At 31.7% G+C, this 16,774-nt stretch overlaps 1 protein-coding gene across 1 annotated transcript; it reads right to left on the bottom strand.

The window, feature by feature from the left end:
* Nucleotides 1–13,432, bottom strand: LOC130893213 (uncharacterized). The gene is made up of 8 exons (XM_057799139.1): nucleotides 13,168–13,432; nucleotides 7,344–7,461; nucleotides 5,927–6,071; nucleotides 5,369–5,471; nucleotides 3,848–3,877; nucleotides 2,057–2,238; nucleotides 1,483–1,596; nucleotides 1–435 (listed from the first exon to the last, which is right to left on the bottom strand). Exons 1-8 carry the CDS (start codon nucleotides 13,256–13,258, stop codon nucleotides 151–153), a joined length of 1,068 nt encoding a protein of 355 aa, XP_057655122.1. The 5' UTR covers nucleotides 13,259–13,432; the 3' UTR covers nucleotides 1–150.
* Between the last annotated feature and the right edge of the window lie 3,342 nt (nucleotides 13,433–16,774).

Genomic DNA, 16,774 nt, shown 5'->3' with positions numbered 1-16,774 from the left:
TTATTAAAAATAATTTATTTCAATCAAAACCAATAAAGACACAACGTGATAATAACAACTTAACAATTTTATATATTTGGTTTTTTTAGTCACATAATTCATACTAAATACCTTTCAGTACATTTGAAAAACTAGTTTTCGTATGATCCCTTACAACAGTGATACTAATTTTCTTCGTAATTGTGAATTTTCTCTACTATACTCGCGATTTTCCAATTTGACGTTTCTTCTTTGTGGAGCATCTTTACAAATGCATTCATTTTGGTCGTAAATAGATCCTGTAAAACAGTCCGTATATTCTAAACATTTACAAGAACAACTAACAGGATCCCAATATTTCTTTTTACTATCTTCAATACATTTCAATTCTTCGTCAGTATTGGTGCAAGCACATTCGCAGTTCGCTTCAACGTACTTTTGATATGGAAGACAATCCTGAAAATTTGAAAAGAATAAGACCATCGAACTCTTAAGTTCAAAGACATTACATGTTTTATTGATAAATTGTAGGCTTTGGAACATAATTCACACCACCAGCCAATATTGGCTGATCTCTCTCATAATCGAGGCCATCAGCTCCCGTTGACAGTGAACTGTGACATATGACAGAGGCGAAATAGATTAGGCGCCAATTATATTATTTTAATCGTAACATTCACTTTTACTTTCGTATATTAAGTTAATATATATTCAATTTTGGATAAAGTGCAATATCATCATTAAGCTTACCCCTCAGAATCCACAATAATTAGTCCCTCGACTTCTTAGCGCCTTATTGATCGATTCAGCGCCGATCTACAAGACGTCTATTTCATAGCCTACTTGTATGACTTAATCATTATCTCTTCTTCTTTTTAAACTCACTTACAAGACATTGAAAAGATTTTTCGTCGTCTTAAAGTATTCAAGCTTTGCTTAAATCACTCCAAGTTCACTTTCTGCTGAGATTCCGTAAGATATCTGGGTTATATCATCACTCCATAGGGAATCAAGCCGGATTCTGACCTGGTGTCCTCTATTTTGGATAGAGCATCCTCGATAAATGTAAAACAGTTGACTTCTTTTCTCCTAGACTGTTCATGGTTCAGACGCTTCATTGAAAAGTTTTCTAAAATCAGCAAACCTCTTTCAATACTCCTGCAAAAGCTCGAACAGACTTTTCCTTTATCCTTCGCACAGACGCTAGTTCCTATGCGCTCGGAGCTTGTTTACTGCTGAGGGAGTACTCTGAGGAAAGACCCATCGAGTACGCGAGTCGTTTATATTTACCCCAGAAGAACAAAATTACTATACAAGCGAACTCGAGGTTTTAGCGGTTGTATAGACACTAGAAAAATTCCGTGGCTACATTGAGGAATAACCTATAATAGTTCAGGGTGATCACGTTGTTAATCTAACCTAACTTTTCGTCGTCTTTTCATAGTTTGACATGCGATATGTTGTGCTAAATAGAGTTAATATTAATAATATATGATATTTTACCTCTGGTCTAGTTTTGCATTCGCAGCTGCACTGAATGTGTCTTTCTATTGGTATTACTTCTTTCGAGACGTAATTGAACTTCTTATTCATCACTTTCCATTTGAGTTTATATACCTAAAGAAAATATACTTTGAAATAGAAAATAGAGTGTAATAATTAAAGATGAAGAAGAGAGCGAGGTATGGGAACTTGTTCAAATGAAGAGATAGAAAGAACATCGGTGTTCCACTCTCTATTTCTTTCTACTATATTTTGATTCCATTGAAATAACGTCGAAGTTTCTAGTGGTAGGAAGGGTAGAAGAGAAGAATAACAAGTTTTGATTTTATTGGCCAGAAAAGGGAAATAGAGAATGGTAAACCGGTGCTCTTTCTTTTTCGTCTAATAGTACAATTTCCCTCATATCCGCTGTCTCTATCTTTAATATTTTCTCTATGGACAAGATAAATGATGATAATGTAGATATATGTCATATCTGTCATATTCATTCAGCACGTTTTGTATACTATACTTTTTCGACGACCTTAACATTTGTAGAATAAACCAGTTTGTAGTCGAAAAAAATTATACATGCCTCTACCAATATATCTTCCGATTCTATTGCTCGACAAGCTAATTTTTTGTGAGAACAACATCCACTACATCGTTCTATTTTGGTACATTTTGGCATGTAGAACACTGTCGGGTCATCTGAATTTGCTACTTCAATCGTAGTATTTTCAACTGAGCATTTAGCTTTTGCTGGAATTGCTGCACCTGTTAAATAACTTGAGTTAGTTGATTATATATTAAAAAAATAAGGTTATTTATTTGTTTAAAGTAATGTGTTGCATATATTAAAGGCGTTATATGCTTGAAGCATACTTAAGCAAGGAGGATTAATAGAAAAATGAGTTTGCTAACACGAATTCAGGAATAAACTCCATAGATTATTTTCTATTAGTGTAATGGCGAATTGAGGAAGAGAAGTTTGAAAAAACACTTACAGAATAAGAATTAAAGGCGGATTACGAGAGTCTTCAAAGCGGAGCGAGCGCGCAACGATCACGCCGCGCACGTGCAGCGAATTCGTTTCGAATAGTAGCTTGGACGCCATTTTGTACTGATGCGTACAAACGCCAACCCAATAACATAGCATACCTTATAGTAAATACGAGCCTAATATTAAATTTGTGTCTTCATGTCTTAAATCAGTTTGTATCAGATGCAACAATTCATAAAATGTAAGTCTTGACATTTTTTTTTTGGATTATTTTTTATTCGTTTGCAAAACAACACAAAGTAGTCGCTCCCTTCATCCATTCGATTAATTGATAATGGATCCTCCGAAATTCGTCGATGCTTTCGTTTTCGTCGACGAAAACGTTGCATTTCTGCCACGAACCCGCGGTGTGTTCGCGGCGTGTTCGCGACGCACTCGTTGAGTGCCCGATCCGCTTCGCATCCGCTCGCAAATCGCTAGTATGAAAGTAGACTGTGAGATCACTCGATTCATAAAGTAATTTGATTGGTATGTACCTAGTGGTTTTTAAAGTTTCGTCCAGTAATAATTGATGCTTTGTATTTTGTGCTCTCTCTCTCGAGAAGAGAAATAAGGGCCATTTTTCTTTCGGTAAAGTGGATAGTTTGAAATATTTTGATTTCTTTTGGTCAAGACTTGCTTGGTTAAAGTATAATTTCTAATACAATTTTAGTTGTGAAACATTGAGTATTTGAAAATTAAAAACTTAAGCTTCAGCTGAATGAAACTGATGTTGGTATTTTGCTTCAAATTCAATAGATCCCAATATGTCACTCAGACACATCGAAGCGTAAATACGTAAGTAAGAAGACAATCTTACAAGATAGTGAATGTTTGGTGTGCCATATGAACTAGAAATTATTGAAAGAACGTTCAATCAGCAACTTATTTATAAATTCTGCTAGATTTAGTGACGAACTTCCTTCAACTATTCGACAAACTCATTTCTTTAACATGACGACTGAGTAATCAGTTTGGTGAAAGATGATTTGGTAGAATGTTGGCCTGCTAGATCCCCAGACCTTACAATAATAGATTTTTTTGTATGGGAAAGGGTAAAACAGATGAGGAAAAAACAGAGTAGCTTGTCTAGTTGGATCAAGTACTAGGGACCAAGTAAAGGAAGGTTTTGGAGCATTCCGAAATCGTATTGAAAAATGCGCAATATTGACAACTGATTTCGAAATTTGACCTAGATGTTGATTCTAAAGGGATTTTTAGACAAATTTTTTCAACGAAGTTTTTTTTCAACAATCCAATTTATACTTCTGCTGTAAATGTAAAATATGTAAGTTTTTTCTTATCAAGAATCTATTTTATTTTCTAGATTTGTTTGGTACTTACTTCGTTCGCGTTCGTCACCTCCAAATCTAACTGAAAAGAAAATGTGTTTTTAAATTTTCAAAATCAAACATTATAAATAATTCAAATCATTATTGTTTTATCTCGTGAATTAATTTAGTGGCAGAACTTTGGAAAGCTCCCAATAATTTCCACTAGAACGTAAACGGAAAGCCCTGTTTCGAACTCTATAGTCTATAGACAAATAAAGAGCTTGAATAATTGCTTTTAAAATTGAGCAACCTCTGTGTAAATATTTGAAAGACGTTTCCACTTATTGAAAAAATACTATTTTCAGTAGTAATATCCCATTGATAATAGTTCGAAAACATTTTATAACAGATTTCGAAAGCTTTTCGCTTGGAAATAGATCGACGCCATGGGCAGGAAACAAGCTTCAGAATATTGTTATAAAATTTTTGTGCATTTATCAATGTTCGAGGGTTATTTGAATAGAAAATTATAGAGAAAAAACAGAGCAAAAACAATTTATTAACAGATGCAATTAACAAAAGAACAATTAGAAAAGTTAAGTGAAGATCCAGACTGACGAAGATGTATTTTTAATACGCATGCTGTTAATAATATTGAATATGATGTTTGGTATGTTTGATTCTATAATTTCATCAATATTTTCGTCAGTATTGCAAGCAAATCGTCGAAATATTAATATTGGAAACGTCAAAATCAAAATAAATCAACATGTATCCATCCAATAAAGATTGAAAGAAAAACTTTTTGAAACGTTCATATACTAACTTTTTTTTCAAAATATACTGTATGAATATTTAACATTATGGAAATATTTTGTTATTTATGTATAAACTATTATCATTCCTTAGGGTTTCCTCATTCATATTTTATAATATACGAGGTCTGGCTATTAAATAACGAGATTGGTTTCGAAAAAGGGTTTGATTATAAAAATTATTCTACATTTCAATGCTCCCGTTCAATATACTCCCCATCCCTCGCCATACACCTTTCCATACGTTTTTTCCATTGATCGAAGCAGTGCTCTAAGTCTTCTTTGGTGAGGGCCTTTAGGAGCTCTGCCGTTTTTTGCTTTACCGCTTTCAAAGCAGATTTTATCTTTACAAAATAAAGTGGCGCGGTGCCAAATCTGGAGAATACGGCGGTCAAGAGTCAGATTTTTTGGCACCAACTTCGCACAGACTTTTGTCATGTATAATTACTCGTGTAGAATTTTTCTAACCGTTTCTTTATCGGCGTTAACAGCTTCGGCAATCATCCGAATGCTCAATCGACGATGTACATGCACAATTTGTTTGATTTTGGTCACTGTTTCCGGAGTTGAAGTAGTCACAGGGCGACCTGGGCGCTGGTCATGTTCGGTGCTCTCTCGGTCCTCACTAAAGCGCTCGTTATTTAATAGCCAGACCTCGTATTTTATTCGATGACTTTCTAGTGAAAATTCAGATAAGAAAGTATCACTATTTATTTTTTTCTGTTCTATAATATTTGTTATAAGAGCTGTGCTGTTATGCATTTTCAAACACATACCCGAAAAAGAAGGAGTTTGATCATCTTCAAATCCGTCGACATAATTAGCTAGAAACTCATTAATACCGAGGGTATCAATTTGTTTCGCAATTTCCAATGGTATCTAGAAAAAAAATAGTTGTATAAATATATTAACACAAAAATATTGATAGTTTAAATCCATAGGACATATTTGTCGACTTTATTAGTACTAATGTAAAAATGTGAGAAGTGTGGAAAACTTTGAAAGTGTATTTAAAAATTTTTATATTATTTTCACAAATTAGGATCAAATTTAGTAAACTAATATGACGAATGAATCATTAAAATGATATTAATTGTAGCGTAATCAAAGTTGTGGATTTATTTGGTTTGGCCAAGTCTTATTTTAGATAATTGACCGGTTTAGCTCTTCGTGGACACCTTCAGTAGAATATATAATTCTCTCACGAAGTGAAATTTGTCCTGCATAATTAATTTTCACTTAAACACGTAATTTAATAAAAATAAATGTCAAACGTGTAGCACGTAGCATTTTAGTTTCTAACTACATAATAAAATAAAAATTTTATTATATACCTCACTACTATCAGACTCATTGACATTTGGTGCATTTTCATCGAGTAATTCCTGAGGATAGGATACAGTTTTCAAAATATTTGATGATCCTCGTTGATCGATATCGTGGCTACGACTCTGGAGTTGATGTTCTGGTGGTAAATACCTTAAATGGAATTAAAAAACACTTTTAATAAATTTTCATACCAATAACTAATATACTTCACGCGTCTAGATCACGAATATTGAATAACGTTTATATATATGGGTGATTCCGTTCTAACTGTGATATTCAATGTCCTGTATTGTTTTTTTGTACTAGTCATTAATTAATAAACAATTAATAAAAATTTTGTGTTAATTGAATAATTCTTAAGATATTTAAACATTATTTTTATACAATATAACTTGCCACTTAAAGAAAACTTATACTACATCACTTGAATGTCAGTACCGTGTCATGTCCATTCCTAGAATTTACCGATAAATTATTAATTTTTTTTGTCGTAACAAATGATTTAAACTAATTACCTTATAAATTCTAATGTTTATGATCAAACTGAGGAAAATTGATGCACTTGTTGTTTAATATCTTAAGTTACCATGTCAGTACCGTGGATAAATGAGTCAGTACCGTGGAACTCAAAATCCGACATTTGTGTCTTGCTCGTGATACTTTGAAGTTGTAGTAAATTCCTCTTAGAGTTTTATTTTTACAGTAAAATAGATGAATAATATGCATAAAAAAGTTAGAAAAGTTAAATTTTAAAATCTTGAAATTTTGAATACAAAAAATCACAGTTAGAACGGAATCACCCATATCTGTCTATGGTGATAATTAGGACTGTGTTTTAAATGCGGAGAAGAGTCAGTTAAGATTGAGGAACGGTAGAGACATTCTACGTCTCATAAACGGATGAAAATTCTCAAAACTAGAGATTAGGTACGTTAAAAAATTTTATATATTGGGCCGGGTACTTTTGGGACCATCCTCGTATATTAGATTCAGCACTATGCGAACTTTGGACTCTTTCCAAAATTAAAAGAATGTCATTTGCCATGCACGAGTAGGTGGAAGAGTTTATATATATACAGAATGGCACCGTAAGACTTCTATTTTTATATATAAATAACGATTTTTAAGCACAATAATTTAATAAATTGTATAAATATCGTTACAAGGTACACCAGCATAACAAGTAACGGAATCTTTGGACTCGACTTTTATCCACTTTCGTACAACCTTTTTTGTTACGAAAAACTTGTCTGCCGATATTGGTGATCTAAAAAAAGTTGAACAACGAATTTGCTTGAAATTTTGTGTTTCTAATTGTTGAAAATATTGCGGAATTGTTCTGGGGAATCTACTCTATCGCGAGTAATGATTTGAGTAACCCAAAGCATTTAGGAGAGGTCAATAACACTGGACAGTACTCACCATTCATGATTGTGATGAGATGGTTCATAAAATAACGGGTAAACATCTCGTGCTCCTCTTACAGGATGCCTGTAAGGATTGTAGGAATCTGAATCCCTCTCATTAAGCAGGGACTCATCTGAAAAAAACTGAAATGAGAAGTTTCATTTCACAAAGAAATCAAGATACATTTCTTGTATGAATTTATTTTTCAGTAACAATGTTTTGAAAAAAAGGATCTGGATTTTTGTTATTGTGTAATTATTGTATTGAATTAACTTGCAATGTTCATTAATTGTAATGGGATATTCCAAGGGAAAATTTGCAACGACGTCAGTGCTTGTAGATAGTTGATATAATGTATTAAATTATCATTTTAATCAACTATATTTCCAACAAAATTCGATTGAGAATATTAAAAATAGGTTATAAAATGTCATACAGATTTCTCTAAGGTCCTTTTCGATTTATGGAAGTAAACTTTTAAAATCGTTTTTATTTATCAATGTAATCATCTTCATGAACAATACCAGCACTTCCAATGCTTTACTAACTTATCGATGCCGTGCTTGTACAAAGATTTGCCTTTTCCTCAAAATAGACTTCAGTTTCAGCAATTGCTTCTTCATTTGATGTGAATTTATTACCGTCCAGCATTTTTTTGTGACCACCGAAAAGCCAGTAGTCACTGGGGGCCATATCTGAACGATACGGTGGATGAGGAAGCAATTTGTTCAATTTAACCATCGTTGCCATCGATTTGTGAATCGGTACGTTGTCTTGGTGACAAAGAGGTTTTCTCTTCGAATACGAGGTCGTTTTTTGTATACAAACGATCCAACAACTCTATTGATTGACTCTCCCTTTTGGAGGTAGTCTGGAGAAGTAGTTTTTGTGCCTTTGAAGGCTTCGGACGTGGTCCACCAGCTGCAGTCCACTCAGATGATGATCGTTTTCATTCCGGAGTGAAGTGATGGATTCATGTTTCATCAATTGTCACACAGCTGTCACTTTTTTCCGACTAATTGAAATTTGTCTTTTGAAAGTTGGTTCTTCATAAACGTCATATGGATTTGGCAGGGCTATCTTTGTGTCAGTTACAAGACTTATTGAGGATGTAGTATACAGTCTAATTGTTGAGAGTAAAAAAAATAATTAGACGTCATGTTTCTGTAGTATGAACGGATAGTTTCTAGGGGGCTGCGCTTAAGAGGAAGTCGTATGTATAGTTGCCTACGCAATAGATTTAATACGAACTAGTTAATTCCATGACGGCTATTGGAAACATTCGTAGTTTCCTTTTTTACTAATAAAGTGTCCACCAAATTTCCATTAACGGTGTATATTAATCTATATGAAGGAAGTAAGATTGTTGATTTTCAAGTTTTTATTATTGTTTTATCATAATCATAAAATATATTTGAATACGTACAACAAAAAGACAATAAATAATTAGTCAACTTATAATAACATCATGTCAAATATGATAAACACGATTGTTTCACCATGGAAACGAGTAATTTTTCTAGATACGACCAGTAGTTTAACAAAAACCAATGTTTAAATTGCGGTTTGAGGTATTTTTTGGGTAATAATCATTTTCTTTCATTACGTAATCGGTGAATAGAAGTTGATAACGATTCTGGATATTATCAGGAAACAGGAACTGTTTCAACCATACTTTGACCAAATTTTAGTTTCATAATAGTCATTGATGATTTTACAATAAATTGTATCGAAATTTGACCATAAAAATGAAGAGTACCCCAAGTAAATTTCTAAAAGTTAAAAAAACTATTTATATTCATGTTTTGATTAAAAAATATTGTTAAATCTCTAGAATAAAGTAGATTCAAAAGATAAATAGGAAAGAAATGATAAGAAATGAAAGATTTTGAAAATAAATAAATATTAAAAACAATAATCAAAGAAATTTTATCGTAATTAGGTCCAATTTTACAGCTTAGGGTAAAACTGAAGATTAAACTAGAGTTTAAACTATGGTTTAAACTAATATTAAACAAGATTGTTCTACTTATACAGGTCACAGTTGAACAGACATTTTTCTGCCAAATGTCACTGACGCGGAAATATTGTTCGGATATTTGTTTCAAAGTTGAATCGTTCAAGAAAGTGGTGCTTTTAGATAAGCTTGTGAAGACAAACAAATAAATGACGAATAACTTTTTGTTTATTTGTTTTGTTGATAATTTCTTCAACATCATCGTCGAATTCATCAAATATAAACTGTAAATCTTCAATAATTTTGACAAAACCCTTTATAAACATATAAAAATTTTGTTGGATTAGGATCCCTTCGTTTCATGTTGAACTAAAGTTTAAATTTCCCCAAACCGCCGGTGACGTTTAAGCCGTAGTTTGTCGATAAACGCCATATATGAAACGTTAAATCTATAGCGAAACCGACATCCGATTACTTTCTACTTCTTTTCTCAAATATAACAGGAAGTGTGAACTTTTAAAGTTGTTGATGGCGGGATTAGTCAAATACAGATCCGAGAAACTACTACGAAATCTATTCCAGAGAATAAAAATTAGAAAAAACCTACAGGAAGAATCATAAAACGGAGAACTCAAACTACAGGTATGTGAGAACTATCTCGGGATTTAATTCGTGCCTATAATGAAAAGATTATACAAGAGGATACATGAAAACAGGATTTGAGAAAATATACTAAAAAAAAAATAGCGAAGTAGACAACTCCTAGAAAAGAAAAAGGACAAAACCAATTAGCATTTATTGACCTAAATAAGGCTTATTACAGTTTCAAGGAATAGAATATAGGGAGCTATGGTACAAAATGAAGTCAGTATAAAATATGGATACAGCACCACCAACAGTTTTGTAACAACTAAAGAACTCCGATGAGATATTCCACATCACCTGCTGTGTTCAAAAGTTCCATGGAAACATTGAAAAAAAAATGCGAGGGAATGAAAATTTCTGTCAGAAATGAACTTCTATAATAATTAAATTTTGCGGACAACCATGTAGTCATGGCATAGGATGAGGAAGTTCTGGGTTATACAAGGAGAAAGTCAAAGGAGGAGTATGAGAAAGTAGGACTTGAAATAAACAGAATATCTGGCAATGACCGAGAAAAGGGTAAATAATCTAGAAGTAAATGAAAACCGCGAAATTTTAATTTATTATCAAGGACGCAATAACGGAAAAAGGAATCAAAAATAGAATGGGACAGTAACGAATATGCTTTAAACAACTAAACCCGTTTAATGGGATACATAGACGGATGAACATGAGTAAGAGTACTATTGAATTCATCGACCAAAAGGGATTTTTATGGTATGGCAACGTAAAAAGATCGGAAAATACCAAATGAATAAAAAGAAATACGTACCGTGGTCTCATGGCGATTGGGAGGACAGAGAACGTATACATGAGCACACGGCATTGGAATTTTGAAAATTCTCGACGTTTCGGCTCGGCTTTAGAATCATTATCAAGAGGAGGGTGGGTATAGGGTGGTTATTCATTCATTAGTAAGAAGTGATCCGATTTCGTGACCTCAATCTGCTTACATCATGCAACGAATCACTCCTTTTTCTTGGTTATTTCCAAGGCCTCAATCTGCCTACTTGAGATAGTTAGCTCAAGACCAGCAGTTTGTCAAGGAAGCAAATGCTGAAAATGCAATAATTTCATGCATCCAAGTACAAGGAATGGTTTTACCACGGTTTAAAAGAGCTTGTTGAGTGTTGGCTTAAAACCATAGAATAATTGGAATATCAAGGTTGTCTTTTTTATGAGGCACTCTTTATATTATGTTAGAATTCATATAATTTAATTAATTAATTTAATTTAACGGTTAAAAATAAGTTAAAAAGTCACATCGTTGAAACAAAAATAAAGTAAATTATGTATTTAGTTTTATGATTATAAAAAGTTACATTTTTTGCTGCTTTTTTATTAGAAGTGTGGGAAAGAAGTTATTCAATTATTTATATAACTATTAATTTTTATGATAGTATCTTCAAATTAATTTTTTGGGGAGAATACGATTTAACAGCGGATTTGGCTTAATTAGGCCAAAATAAATCGAAAATGAAGAATGAAAATGAAGTTATAATCGAACGTTTGTTCAAAATTCGCTTTGCTGAACAGATGGCGTTCAATACTTCGTTTCAAATGAATATTTTATCACCTCAAATTCAATATGAATCTTGTAATTCAATAAACAAAAGATTTTTTATTTAATTTTTATATTATTTACCCTGATACTTCAAAAATTATATTGAAAAAAACAGATTTTTATAGCAAAATGACCCATTTTTGATAACTTTCATCACTATGTGTTGATTATAATTTAACATACGATAAATACATGAATAATTTGATGTTTTTCATAAAGAATTGTTGGTCGTTTTTCATTATTTATAAAATAAAAAAAAATATGTAATGATAGTTTCAAGATTTAATTAGTAATTTAATGTAAAAATATCCGCTTTCGAGCAAAAAGTACGTTCTGAATGCTTTCAAAAGTTATTTATTTAGGCTAGGTTAGGTTAGGTTAGGTTAGGTTAGATTAGGTTAGGTTATGTTAGGTTATGTTAGGTTAGGTTAGGTTAGGTTAGGTTAGATTAGGTTAGGTTATGTTAGGTTAGGTTAGGTTAGGTTAGGTAGTTTGTTAATGAATAATAAATAAATAAAAAAATTGTGTTTAAATATACATATAAATATACATACATAACGTAGGTGCAGCTGGACCGTATATAAATAGACTAGACCTTTAACAAACTGACTAGACAGTTCATTAAAAGACAAGCTTTTTACACATATAGACTAATATCCTCAGTCCTTTTATATATATTTTTCATAAACATATTTTATATATTAAAAAAATTGATGATTTCCATTCCGAGTCCGTTCAGGCGTTCTACCCAACCGATTTGCTTCATTTTTTTTTTCAATGAAAGGTATTGATGCACAGATCAGCCATCAACCATCGGATTTCATCTAATTTTCACCATTCTCAAGTTATACTCAAATGCGATTTCCCCCTGTACATTAATTATCGGAGTTTTTCACATACACACGTTCTATCCTCAATATCTCAGGTTCTATTCAAGATAGAGACTTCGTTTTGATTTAAGAACACTCGCTGAAACACCTTATTTCTTTTGAGTTTTTGAACACTTAAATCGGTTGAGTTGGAGAGGAGCTAGGCGCGGACATTCAATGCGGAGTTATGGATTTTTGTAGGTTTTTGGCAATTTTTCTACATTCAAAGATCTATATCTCAGGTTCTAATATAGCTACAGAGTTCGTTCTTTTCTATTATAATGATTTCTGATACTTATTTAATGGATTCGATGCGAGTGAAGCCGCAGGTAAAAGCTAGTACAAATATTAAATAAAAATAAATTTTTCCAAATTCAAGTATCGATATCTCGAAAACAAAGCGAGATATCGAAAAATTTTATTCTTCATTTTCGACTTATTTTGGGTCGATTTACAAAATAGGGCGCCACGGAAATCGTATTCTTGCCAGTTTTTTGTATATTTATTGATGGATATTTCCTCTTTTAATAAAATATAGATAAATATAGAAAAATTGTTGAAAATTGTACCTATATTATGTTAGAATATTAGAAAAACTTCTTCCCAATTATCAATTTTTCCCTTAAAAATTAAAACTAAAAATTTGGTACATTAAAATGTTGTTGAAAATTACTATAATAAATAATCTTAACATTGGCATCAAAACAATCCGTCATAGAAACTGCAAATGAAGGTTACATTGATGCTAAACAATATGTTAAATAGTGTTAATATTATTAACTATTATTGATATCAGTAAATTACCTCTTAAATCACCATATTTCTCACAACCCGCATAAACAACTAAAAAACAAAGTCCCGTTGCTACAATTTCGATAAATTTGGTCTTTAACATTTTGGGTCATTTGCAATCAGCGAATATCGCGAGAAACGAGTCGACCTTTTCTTCGGTTTTTACCGTGACCGTCACATAAGAAACTTCGACACCGACTGAGTAAATTTCATTGATATAAGTCACATTAAAACGAGTTAAGGTAATCCCCACACTATCGATAAATTTCATTTAAATGACAATGTAATACTAACCAACACTTCTTTTTCCCACTACTTTTACTTGAAATTACTTGATTGAATAATTAAAATTGTATCTGTTGAATATAAAAAAACAAATATAAACGTTCAAAAAAAAAAAGTATGTCGACTGATTTTTCAAAATAACTGGCCATCAGAACAACGTAGAATGTTCTGAATTCTGAATAGTAAATCAGCATTTTTTTACTCGAAAAAATCACGAAAACCAGAAGACAATACAAGCTCTCACCCATCAGTTCAAACAATAACATAAATACAAAAAAACGCGACAAGAAACATATAGTTTAATTTGATTTCCACAAAAATTTCAGCGAAATGCTAAATTTGATGTATAAGCTCTTACGTTCGCGCTCGCGCGGACGCTCTCGTTCGCGTTACGATCAAATTCGTGCTGGAAACTTTTAAATTTTCCTTTGTTCGTGTGGATTTTATTGGCTGGTCCTATTTGGACCAATCAGAAATGTAATTAAATAAAAAGTCCCATCTATTGACTTATATTCAATATATTTGTCTCTGATTACCAAAAGCTATCCAGCAATGTCTTCCGGGCTCTTCTCACATTGTGTATTTTCCAATACAAATTGCTCCGACATACCAATAATTTTTCAGTTCTGATTAAAGAAATTTGCGACCACAATTAACACCAAAGTATGCAAAAATGGAAAATGGTTGAATTTGTTTCTGTATACCTGTTTTAATTGTCTAGACGCTAGAGCACGAGCCATCTTTCAGCGCGAACTAGGCACGATCCTGAACACGAGCGTGGGTCTATTTGAACGCTACGAGGGTCTCAATGCGGCCGCGAGTGTATAAATTAACTTTTAAATTGAATTTTGCGTCTTATCAGATTTTGTTCGACACAGATCGATAGTACCTAGTTTGTGTTTTATAGGGCATTTTTACATTAATATTGACTATGGAAATTGCCGGAATAATAGCCCTTTAATTTTAATTTCCTTTTATTTTTATTATTTCGGTGCACAATGTTGGCATTCCCAACGAAAATAGAAAGATACAACAATCTTACTGTATAGATACATATTATCTATGATGATTTATAAAATTTTTTGTTGGGATAAAAAATATTAATGATAGCTAGAATTATATAACAATAATGTGTCGTTTATTCCACGAAAAGTTTTTTTTTCTGTTAACTATAAAGTGTATCTGGTGTGATGAAATAATTTACTTCACATTTTTCTAAAACAACGTGATAACTTTTGAGAAATTTGAGAATTTTGAGAAACATTGGGCAAACTCAATTAAATACAAACGGATACAATAAAAATATATTTAGATTTCTATAAGGTGAATCAGCTCGTAACGTGCATCTTAATAATGTGACACTTCTTGGAAAAATAAATAAAAATACGTGACTCAAGGCTGTATGAAGGTGATACAAACACAATGAACTCTCATAATTGATGTAATACCGTTTGATTATAAACAAAAGAATTTTGACTTGTATATTATGAATTATTATTTTCTATAATTGAAATAACTGAAATTTAATCTCTTTTCTAATGACAGACTAATCTGAAATTTTATCAAAATTTTATATATTCATTACCATGACGAATTCCAGAAGGACGATGCTACAAAATAGCTTCAAAAGTTTATAGAGCTTAAATATATCTATGGATTAATAGTCAAAAATTGCATGGAGATAAATTTTCATTTTATCTTTGTAAACGACTTTATGTTGTGAATTTTCATATACATGAATAATTTGATGTTTTTCATAAAGAATTGTCGGTTGTGTTTCATTATTTATAAAATAAAAAAAAATATTTAATGATAGTTTGAAGATTTAATTAATAATTTAATGTAAAAATATCCGCTTTCGAGCAAAAAGTACGTTCTGAATGCTTTCAAAAGTTATTTATTTAAGCTAGGTTAGGTTAGGTTAGGTTAGGTTAGATTAGGTTAGGTTATGTTAGGTTAGGTTAGGTTAGATTAGGTTAGGTTATGTTAGGTTAGGTTAGGTTAGGTAGTTTGTTAATGAATAATAAATAAATAAAAAAATTGTGTTTAAATATCTTAGAAACTCACTAGACAGTTCATTAAAAGACAAGCTTTTTACACATATAGACTAATATCCTCAGTCCTTTTCTATACGGACTAGTGCTTTTATATATATTTTTCATAAACATATCTTATATATTAAAAAAAATGTCAAAATGCTTTATTGAAAGACATTACCTCCCGCTACAAGGTAATAAAATTTCCAAAAAAAATTTAACAAGAAATTGGTTCAAAATGTTAGTTTACGTAACAAGTCCCGAAAGGGGTCTTTTATTGGACGAGTGGGCAAATGTGGTGCACGCCTCCGAGTCCAGTAAAACACCACTTTCGGGACGTATTACGTACAATATTTTTTTTAAAACGGGCATTGTTGTACCATAAACTTCACATTATTCAGTTTACATATATAACAAAAACTCTTTATTAACTAATTTTAACAATTTTTTTAACAATTATTAATTTTTGGTTTACAAATATAAACATTTTATAAAAAAATGTCACATTTTCAGCTAAACGTCAAAATATGAGTTCGGTAAAAGCTTTTACCGGAATATCACAATAATTTTCTGGCTCGGTCCGACAAAATGAGATTTTCTGACCTAAAAATAAACCGGAAAGTACTAATTTCTAGCCGGCTTAAAAAAACAATATAAAAAAATCGCAGCTATGATAAAATATGTGAAAAAACAAATATTATCGACCGGCTTCAAGGTCCATATCGTGGACGAGTTCGTAACAATGAGATAATAATAAATAAAATATATAAAATAAATAAAATAAGTAAAACGATTTTATTGAAATTTAATCATAACGTTTACTTACGCACTAAGAAAATACGTAAACAAGATGGAAATATAAAAAGAAGCATATTCCAAGGTCAAAAGTTCAAGCACCTCTTAATTAAAGTGGAAAATTAAATAGAAATTCATTGAAATAGTAAGTGTTTGAACAAATTGTTAAATCATCCAATAAAACACTTTTTGACAATCAATATACTTGAAAAGCGTAAATAAAATAAAAGGCTATAGTTGGCTAAACTGCTTTTTCATAAACAAAAACCTCATTTGGATTCTATGACTACAATTCCGCAAGTTCCTAGCAAGTTCTTCCCTGAAAAGTTCAATGGGATTGAGATCCGGGCTCTGAGGAGGCCAAACCATGTTTGTTAATACCCCATGTGACTCTTTTTCTCCCAAATATCCTCTCCATAATTTGAAACTATGCTTGGGATCATTGTCCTGTTGGCAAATGATTCAATTTTCAATTGATCGCAAATTCGAATGAACGGCTTTTG

Source organism: Diorhabda carinulata, chromosome 4, assembly GCF_026250575.1.
Source record: "Diorhabda carinulata isolate Delta chromosome 4, icDioCari1.1, whole genome shotgun sequence".
NCBI classification, from domain to species: Eukaryota; Metazoa; Arthropoda; class Insecta; order Coleoptera; family Chrysomelidae; genus Diorhabda; species Diorhabda carinulata.
Note: the sequence above shows the minus strand (reverse complement) of the source record. Positions and strands in the feature narration are given on the sequence as shown.